We start from the raw sequence: 10394 nt of genomic DNA, 5'->3' as shown, positions 1-10394 counted from the left end.
TTTTCCCTGCAGTTTCAGAAGCTAAGGGGTTACCTTATGGAGATTTATAAAATCATGAGGGGCATGGATAGGGTGAATAGCCAAGGTCTTTTCCCTGGGGTGGACAGAATTCAGAATTAGAGAGCAGAGGTTTAAGGTGAGAGGGGAAAGGTTTAAAAGGGATCCAAAGGAGTGTTGTGCGTATATGGAATGAGCTGCCAGAAGAAGTGGGTGGAGGCTGGTACAGTTACAACATTTAAAAGGCATTTGGACGGGTATATGAACAGGAAGGGTTTAAAGTGATATGCCAAATGGAACTAGATTAATTTAGGATATCTGGTTGGCCTGGATGAGTTGGACTGATGGATATATTTCCATGCTATACAGCTCTATAACTCTATGACATTTCTCTGCCCAGGTTGTTGAGCCTAAGCCTGCTCATATAAGATTAGTGAATTCAGCCCAGTCAAAGATTCAGAATGGACATTTATGGTCTGTATGGCACAATGCCATACCACAAGTTGCATGAACCCACTGAGCCAATTGGGAGGGGACCTGTAAGGGATTTACTGCAGTGCGGTAATGTTGATTTGAGATGGATTACATATTAGTTTAATTACTGTTTTCTTATACCCTGCTGTGGTTTTTTAAATTATATTTAACTTGAGGGACAAAGAATCTCAGTGGATTTTGTTGGTGGGATGAATGTCTTTGATGCAGTACTGGGCCACCCACTGGTGATGTCAGTTCCCCAACTTTATAGCTAAAATTGGGACACCAATATTTTAAAATGGTATCTTGCTCAGTAACCCCTGCATCTGCAAAGCTACTCAAAACCTTGCAAGAATGATGAGAGATGTCCACCAGGTGTCTAGTTGCAGAGTTTGCCTGCTAGTGTAAATCAGGAAAACAATCAAAATAATTTACAATTCCCTTTGTTTCAACAGAATCCAAATATTGCAAAGTTTATTTGGCAGTATATTTTCGAAAATGTCAAATATCCTGTCAGACCTGTTGTTTGTTGTTGCAGGAGCATTTAGAAACATGAAACTGTGTTTGAGATAAAGCTGTTGGCAAGAATATCTTCCAAAATGCTTATGAATATTTGGAATTGATAGGTTTGACTCTTTCTGGACTCTTGGGTTTGTTTCTTACTCTGGCATTTTTAAAATTAAGGCAGATTAATGTATAAAATGTTAGCAGATTGTGCACAGAATGGTTGTAAATTAGCTCACTGTAAGATTTGTTTTCAGATGTTTTGTCACCATACTAGGTAACATCATCAGTGAGAGTCCCGGTTCACTGCTGATGATGTTACCTAGTATGGTGACAAAATGCCTGAAAACAAATCTTCCAGCTCAGCGAGCTAACTTAAATATTTATCATCAACCTGAGCTACAAATCTTCTCAAAAATCGCCATGCACAGAATGTGTTTAAAAATGTAGTTGTTTGTACGTTATTGGTGCGGTCAATCCAGGTAAATTAAATGTGTCAGTGGAATTAATTTTGTGAAAATTTAATGGCTCCCTTGTCAAAATATTATTTGCTAATATTTTCAGATTTATTCTTATGGTCATGGCTAGCAGGGGATAGGAAGCACTCAGCTGACTGTATAGCAAGACAATATGCACAAAGAGAATATGTTTAGTCTTTTGCTGCAAATATTAACTGGAGGAGAAGGTGACATTTGCACTGTTACTATACGTAGCCGGAAGAGTGTGCTCTCATCAGTAAATGCCAGCCTTAGTACAGTGCTATGGGTTCTAATTTCACACTAAACATCCTACTGACAATTGAGTGAAGGAGTGCTGTAACGTCAGAGGTACTGACTTTACCAGGTGGATGTAAAAGATTTCCGTAGAAGAGGAGGGGAGTTCTCACTATTCTGGTTAATATTTATTTCTCAACTTGCATGGCTAAAAACATGGATGTTACAATTTATTTCATTACAGTTTGTGGGTCTAGGCTGTTGTTTAATAATAATTATGCTCTATTAGGATCATGTAGTAGTCAGAATGCTATCTTTGACCCCTCAATATGAAGTTTGGGACTTGAAATATCAGGGCTGTCATGGGCAGCCATACCAGCAACAGAACTAAACTTTACATTGTTGTAATAGCTCAGGAACTCTGGCATGATGAAATTGACAATGATGTCCTGTGTGAGACATGTTAGAGAGAAGATCAGCTCATTAAGGTGGCAGTAGCACCATCGTCTATAAGGGAAAATCTGAGGTAGAACACAAGCTCCATAGGGTTGGCTATGTCATTGGAAGCAAGCTAGTTGATTACTTCAATGAGTCCCTCTATAAGTGAGAAATCACCTCATATTCCTTTTGCTCATGCTGACTCCGAAATAGTACATCACGTTCATCATGTGTATGCCCCAAATGTGGAAGCAATGGATGAAACCAAAGAGGAATTCTATTACAGCCTTGGGTGATCACTAAACTATGTACAAAAGGGATTTTCCTTGGTGATTTCAGTGTAACAGTTGGGACAGAAATAAACCCTTGGAAAAACATGAAACATGCCACATTGGATTTTGTGACATGGTGTGGTGAAGAGTAAAAGAGGATGGAAGTTGGCATTCACTCAACTTGAGAAAATCTGTCCGGCTTTTCCAGCTGCATTGGGAATGCATTTTAGGGGAGAAAAAAGAACTGAAGTGAAGGAAACCAAATTCTCTGCAGATTCCCTGGACTACCGGTTGTAGCTTTTGCTTCTTTAAACTTTTATGAGAAAGAGTTTTGTCATATTGTATTTGATTCTTAGTCTTGATTTAACTAAGCAAAGTATGATGTTGGATCAGTTCTTGTTGAAAATATGATAACATGAAAACGACTGCATAGTGACTGCTCTCCTTTGCTACCACTTACTTTTCCTTTCTTGTTTACGTGTCTTATGGATATAACAGTTTGGTTCTAGCCAATATTTCTCAAAAACAATTGTCCTTCATGTGTAAATTTGAACAGTGGATCTCAGCTGGCTGATTTAGAAGAGGGAGCATCACACCCAACCTTGATCGTATCCTCACTTATAACCAACATAGTGGGACTTCCCAGCAGGAATCACTAATACTGATGTGGTGCAGATTTTGTGGATGATTTTTTTCCCCTCTTGTTTGCTTGTGGTACTAAAAGTAATTATCTAAAAAGCACATATCAGACTTGAAACATTAACTCTCTGTCTCTCTTCCTCCGCCACAGATACTGCCAGATCTGCTGAGTTTTTTCCCCAGCATTTTCCAGCAGTATTTTACTTTTATATAAAATTGAATCATTGCTGTCTTACCTGTTGCCTCTCCTGTCTTAAAATTTCTCCTTCAGTTTGTAGACGACTTGATCCACACTTGCAGAAGAAAATCATGGCTGACATTCTATGGTCAGACTCTCTTTGCATTGCTTTGTGACACCCAATATTTATTATGTTATTGCGCAAAAAGTAACTTTTTTTGTTGAACAATAAAACTTTATTCAAACTTTCAGAACAATGCACTTAAATTAAACAGTTTCATCCACAAATCTCACAGCTCAAATAATGCTAATAGCTGTACAATTACTCTGATCATGTTTAATTTAGGATTAGCTTTGGAAAATTTCAAATTATTCATTCTTTCTTGGACAGTGATACAGAAATCATATTATACAGTATATTCCCTACATTTTTGTAGGCTGGATTGAAAGTCAGTTCTTGGTCTTCTCATGTACCCAGTCCTAATGAATTTAATTTGCTTACTAGTAGTTGCTCTTCAATGTGTAGGGCAATAGATGGGGGACCACTTAGAATCATTCTTGCATGAATTCTAGGTTATTACTAAAATTTAACCATTAAATTGTCAGAGGGGAAAATTCAGGAAACTGAATTTACATGAGATTTTGTAAGCATGAGTTTTTCATGATTAATACTCTTGATGGGGATGGGAGGAGTTTGACATTTTCCTTCAGACTTTTGCAGGTGAATATGCAAGGCTCAAGCCAAAGTCCAAAGATGTAGAAGAATCAATGATGACGTTGAAGCTGTGAATGTTCTTGGCACAGAATATCTTGGTATTCGTCAATTTGTATGCAAGATTCTCCTTATTGCAAACAATTTATATAGTTTACAGTCTCCCAAATTATGGGTTGATTTTGGAAATCCATCTAATTTAGATAAGTCACAAATTGCAGACTAATTTTAATTTCAAATTGGAAGGTGAGGTGGGGCAAATGTCTTTGCTTCTCAGATTTTCTTTTCCAGATAATTTTTTCTTTAAATAAGTTGCTTGGAGCCATAATTCACATCTGATCCACATACCCTGCATCCAACCATTGCTCCATGTGGATATACTGCATTAGACAATCTTTCTGAATACCATGTTTAGTTTTTGCTTTGAAGTTTGTGCTACTTAGATAAGCGTTGAAACTAAGTGGAAATAATTAGTGGACTGGACCTAACTGGACACCTTTAAAAATTTCAAAAAGGGTTTGGGGTGGGCAATGTTATTGATGTTCATTCTTTCAGATCTCCAGTTTATACTACTGGTTGGTCCAGCTGAATTGCTTCTGTCAGTGAGCAAAAAAGTGCGAGACACAATTATGATGGAACAGCCTCTTATACACTATAAGGAGGATGATGTGAAGGATTCACTAACTCAGTAGCTTGGCCTGACCAATCAGGAGTGTCTGGGAAGTTCAATTGCTACCAGTTCAGACAAGGGGCACACAATGTTAGAGGGGCCAACATTAATAACGTTCTATCCTGTCTCTCAGACTCTACAATATAATGTCCCTGTAATTTTGTACCTTGTGCAACATGCTCAAAGTGGAAAGATCTCAGGCTATGCATTGTATTAGCAAAGGAAAAGCTGTACTTTGTGCAATTCCAGCTAAAATGAAAGATACCATCAGTTACTGGTCTGTGTTGGTTAAAGGGGAAAAGAAAAGGAGATGAGGGAAAGTTGGATGATGGAATGATGGGAGAGGGGTGAGTGAGGAAGAGTTGGAAGTAGGCTAAAGTTGATAACAAGGAAACACACGTAACCTGATTACAGTCCACTGATATCTGTGAAAAAGTATATATATGTAGAAATAAGGATAGAGACTGGCTGGCTGTGATGTTTCCTGCCATTGAATGACCTGCCTATACTCATTAAGAGAAATGAAGTTTGGGATGAGTTATTGGAGGATTCTCAGTACCATTGACCCAAACCATCAAGTAGTCAGCACCTTCGGGGGAGAAGCGAACAATAGGATAAAAACATGCAGTGCAAAAATATCAACATCAGCAATACAGTAATGTGACAAAAAGTTATTATCTTTTTTGCAGACCCTCCATGTCCAACTGTTGAGGTTTAAGTTGGTGAATTCATTTCTGTCCCACCAACTGCCTGTTTTTTCTTCATTCTCTATTCTAAGGAATACCTTTGTACCTAAGATGGCAGTAAGATGGCAGTGTAAGGTTCGATTAGATTCCCTACAGTATAGAATCAGGCCCTTCAGTCCAACAAGTCCACACTGACCCTCTGCAGAGTAACCCACCCAGACCTATTCCCCTACCTTATATTTACTCCTGACTAATGCACCTAACATTATGGGCAATTTAGCATGGCCAATTCACCTGACCTGCACATCTTTGGATTGTGGGAGGAAACCGGAACTCCTGGAGGGCACCCATACAGGCTGGGGGAGAACGTGCAAACTCCACACAGACAGTCGCTCGAGTCGGGAATTGAATCCAAGTTCCTGGTGCTGTGAGGCAGCGGTGCTAACCACTGAGCTACCGTGCTGCCCCTCAGCGGTTTATAAGTGGCAACTTATGAGCTTTTCACTGCACTAATTTGAATACATGAGACAATAAAGCTAATTCAATTATGCAGGAGCTTAATGTAATTTTTAAAGTTAATTTGGAATGTGAGCATCACCGGGTGGGCTATAATTTATTACCCACCCTTAGTTTCCTTGAGAGCAATCTGGCAGGAACTATACTGGTGGTCTATTTGTTGCTGCTTGAATTAACTAGCTGTAAAAAGAGAGGTACTTGATCAGTTCTGATGTAATTAGTTATTTGAAACTGAAACTTTCCCCAGATCATCTGCACCAAGCTGAGAGGTCCAGTGGGAAGGTACTTTAGTCCAGGATAGCATCGGCTATTTCTTAAAGTGCTCCTCCAGTCCCACTTATATTTGCGGTAACAACTTTGTGATGACATTCTGGGACTCCAAGAACCGGCCAGGATTTACTGTTAACCAGCTATTTTAGTGCAGCAGCCAGGTGAACCCTGGAAAAGACTTAACAGTTCAAAGTGGAATTGCGTGAAACAGCAGGAACTTTTCATCTGTGATGAGGAGGCACATTTAAGGCCTATCTTGACTTTGCAGGTGCGTGTGTTTAACTGTGACCCTCTGGCACAATCCTTTTCTTTTACTAAAGAACATGCTTAACAATGTACTGAGCACATAGCAGTTAATTTTGTTTTCACGGTTTAGGTCTATAGCATATCAAATGGCATTGGCAATGCACTAATAGAACCATACTAGGATTTACTCATAATCTCTGTTTAAATACATTCAATGCATATTATTTCCCAGTTAGTTAAATGCAACTTTTTTCTGCAGTTACCAGAAATGTTTAATACTTGCTGTTGCCTTAAATTTCAATCAGTTTAGGCCTCTTTCGGTTACAGTCTTCAAAGACTGTATTCTGGAGTCGAGCTGAATTCCCATGGTGCGTTTACTGTGGGGCTCCAACTGCCATCGGGAGGAGATTATATTTCAGAATGACAAAGTGCTGTTTTAGCAGACCTAACTGGATTCCAACAAAGATGGTTACATTGGAAAACAAAGTTATGCTTCCAGCACTAATTCTCAATGTTCAGCATTTACCATACTCATTACAGAACTTCGTATCTTGCAACACGAGGGTGGAGTCACATGAACTTCCTTTTATGTTTTTAAAATTGGATTTTTCTTGAATGTGTGTACCTAATTGGTTCCTTCTATTTCATGGAGTCAGTTGCCAGGCCGAATTATCGCAGGTGTAGGCGGAGTTATTTGCTGCTGATATTAAAAGCTTTTAAACAGCCTCACGTTGCTCTTTTAAAGCTACTTAAAATTTAAAACCAAGCAAACTGCATGAGTGCAATTTTGGAAATATGTTACATCAACTCTTAGAAATTCTAAGCTGTGTTAAAACCTGCGAAAGTTTTTCAATGGCAACTGGAAGCCAGTTTATGGTGTCAGGCTGCCCACAATTGTCCTTTTTTTCCTGTTCCTGCCACACATCAGCACTCTCTTAATTGGGCACCAGACAGGTGATTTAGTTCCGGTCACCCCTAAAACGCAAGACGCAGAAAGTGAGTGCAGTTTCCCCTGCGAACAGGTGCTACCTGTTTGAGATCAGTGTTAACCTGGACACTGCGACCATCCAAGTCACGCGACTGAGGTTCGAGTAGGTGATTGAGGTCCATTGCCAGAGGACAGAGTTGTATGGAGGGGCTCATGCCTGTGAGATGACCTGTCCATCTGACTGGTGCTGCACTCAGAGACCAGGATTCCGCAGCACCTAGCCTGTTCTCCATCTTTGGTCAGGCACAACAGGCGCACAATGGCCCGGCGCATGTCTCTACTGGTCAGAGTGTAAATGATTGGATTCAGTGCTGAATTAATCATGGCCAGCCCGAGGAAATAATCAGCCTTATAAAGAATCCTGCAAGTCCCCACTGTGTATGAAACATCCAGAAGTAGCACGATGAAGAGTGGCAGCCAGCAGGCGATGAAGGTGCCCACCACAATGGTAACAGTTTTGAGTAACGCCAAATATTTTTGACTTCTGGATACCATGTTTCTCGATGTGCCTCCCATAGGGCTGTTGCATTTCACTAAACGATAAATCCGAACGTACAATATAACGATTGCAAACAAGATTAATATAAAGATCAGGATGCAAACCAGAATATAGTTTTTGGAGTACAGTGGCAGTACTGTGGAGCATTCTGACAAGTTCCTAATACAATTCCATCCCATGATTGGCAGACTTCCAAGGAACACCGAGATAATCCAGTCTGCAGCCACAAAGAGACGCGTCCGGCACTTCTTATCTGTATGGTATAGTTGCATTCTCACCATGGTGACATGCCTCTCCACCGCAATGGCCAGGAGACTGAAAACTGAAGCTGTGAGCGTGATAAAAACGCCCCCCTCTCTCAAAAACCACAAGACTGGGGTCAACTTCAGTGTGTTGGCACCAGACAGCAAGATGTTGACCATGTAAGCAACTCCTGCCAACATATCAGATAGAGTCAGGTTGGCCAGCAAGTAGTACATAGGCTTGTGGAACTTGCTATTCTTCCAGATGGCAATGAGAACGAGCAAATTCTCCAATATTATAAAAAGACAAACTATTATAAACATGATCGCATGGACTCTCAACCCTGTGTGGTATCGGCTCGAAGTCAGTTTCCCAGTGTAATTATAGTGCAAGGCAACCGTCTCATTGCTATAGTATTCGCTGAACCTGGGGCTCAGTATAATGTCAACTGCTGTGTGCCCTCCATCCATTTTGCGTAGTCTTGTAACCGATGTTTACTTCTTCAACCTTGTCAAAAATCACACACCAGGTTATAGCCCAACAGGTTTATTTGGAAGCACCAGTTTTCAGAGCGCTGCTCCTTCATCAGGTGGTTGTAGAGAATAAGATTGTAAGACACAGTTTCAACCTTGTCCTTCTTAGAATCTTAGAAGTCTAGTTGACCAGAACACACCTGGACATGGTCCCGAGTAAATTCGTGGAGTTCAACTGATCAATGGGTGACTGATGATTGGCTGTTCCTTTGGGGCAGTTGCATTTAATGCAGCGATCCCAGGGTAAGGGAGCCGGCGAAGGAGGAGATGGGTGGAGTATCCTGTATGGTGCAGGATTGTCGATGCCCTTTTGACAGATTCACCAGCTGTTAGTAAAGGGTTCGGGATGTCGCAAAAGTTCACAAAAATCAGCAGAAATAATGTTGATTACATGTTCCCGACCACAACCGAAAATCAGCAAGAGCCCTAATTCCAGGGGAAAAGAAACAGTTAAATCACTTGTCGTTAATACCAAACCTCATCAAACATGTGTTTTTATAATCTGAATGGGCTTACACAAAGTAAAGAAAGCCTCTAAAATTTCAATTTTAAATATATTTCAGGAGGAAAGTGAGCTTTTCTCTGATAGACGGACTATGCGACCTGGTAGGAAAGTCTGAAAAGTTACCGAACTAACTCCAGCCCAATTTACAGACACTTCTAGTAGCACAGTAAACACCGACAATTGAATATTAGAGAAAAAAATCGCAATTAGAAAACACTTACTGTCGAAGAGGAAATATAACAGCGGTTACGGAACCCTTGATCCTGAGAGCTCAGTGAGCCGTTCTGCGCGGACTGGCCGCTGCTAACAGCTGGCAGAGTTTAAAGTGATGGGCCGGATCGAGCCCGACGAACTTTCTGGGCGGGACAAGTTCGCTTTTGTTACCGCCTGAACTGAGAATAAGAACGAGCAGTAACTCGACCAGCACCTTGGGGTGGGGAAGGAAACAAAAAGCCTTTAGAATGCAGACTACGGGTTATGATTTGGAGATGCCGGTGTTAGACTGGGGTGTACAAAGTTAAAAATCACACAACACCAGGTTATAGTCCAACAGGTTTAATTGGAAGCTAGTGTGCTACCAAACCTGTTGGACTATAGCCTGGTGTTGTGTGATTTTTTAACTTTGACCACAGGTTAGATTTGTTATCAGGGATTGGTGGGAGTACATTGATAGAAGAGGTCGAAATATTCAGGAAGAGACTTGATCAAGTAAAAGCAATGCTTCAGAGGGAGTTCATCAAATTGCAGACAAGTTGTTTCCAGACTGGAGCTGTAAATGATCAAAAACTATGCTAAAGTTAATTCCGGTTGCAGAGAGAGAGAAAAAAGTGAAGGTTAATAAGGGAGCAAACATTCCCAGAAGGGAGGGTGGGGAATTGTGAACGTGAGTAAATAACTATCGCTTTGCCAATAACGTACAATGCAGAATGTGAGAGGAAGCCATTTCAGGTTTGACCAGCAAACTCCTTGTGCGGTTTGGGCTGGTTACAGGATATTCGCATATCCTGCCCCACGGTAGCAGGCTGGGTAGTAGCGTTAAAAGGAGAGCTGAATGGCCATCATCAGCGCAAGGGTTCCCTGATAAAAGGGAGGTGAAAAGAGGCAAACAGGCCGGCACCAATTGAAGTTGCATACTTTGAGTTAACGTTACAAAGTGCTATCTCCCTCATAATACAACTGTCTCCAGTGAATGGAAGGAAGAGGTAATTGAAAGCGGGGATATTTTCTCCCTCTATCCAGAAGCCATAGGAGCAAATGCTGAAGAAGGTGAAAATAAAAGTAACAAAATAGTAGATGCTAGAAATCTGACAT

At 40.7% G+C, this 10394-nt stretch overlaps 1 protein-coding gene across 1 annotated transcript; it reads right to left on the bottom strand.

Annotated features, from left to right (window-relative positions):
- Window positions 1-3503: 3503 nt before the first annotated feature.
- Window positions 3504-9439, bottom strand: LOC132835978 (sphingosine 1-phosphate receptor 1-like). The gene is made up of 2 exons (XM_060855149.1): window positions 9305-9439; window positions 3504-9004 (listed from the first exon to the last, which is right to left on the bottom strand). Exon 2 carries the CDS (start codon window positions 8513-8515, stop codon window positions 7388-7390), a length of 1128 nt encoding a protein of 375 aa, XP_060711132.1. The 5' UTR covers window positions 8516-9004; window positions 9305-9439; the 3' UTR covers window positions 3504-7387.
- Between the last annotated feature and the right edge of the window lie 955 nt (window positions 9440-10394).

The sequence above is a fragment of the Hemiscyllium ocellatum genome, chromosome 45 (assembly GCF_020745735.1).
Source record: "Hemiscyllium ocellatum isolate sHemOce1 chromosome 45, sHemOce1.pat.X.cur, whole genome shotgun sequence".
Taxonomy (NCBI): domain Eukaryota; kingdom Metazoa; phylum Chordata; class Chondrichthyes; order Orectolobiformes; family Hemiscylliidae; genus Hemiscyllium; species Hemiscyllium ocellatum.
Note: the sequence above shows the minus strand (reverse complement) of the source record. Positions and strands in the feature narration are given on the sequence as shown.

Excerpts from the sequence above, each read along its gene's own strand:
- LOC132835978 (XM_060855149.1), bottom strand. The coding sequence starts at position 8,515 with ATGGATGGAGGGCACACAGCAGTTGACATTATACTGAGCCCCAGGTTC.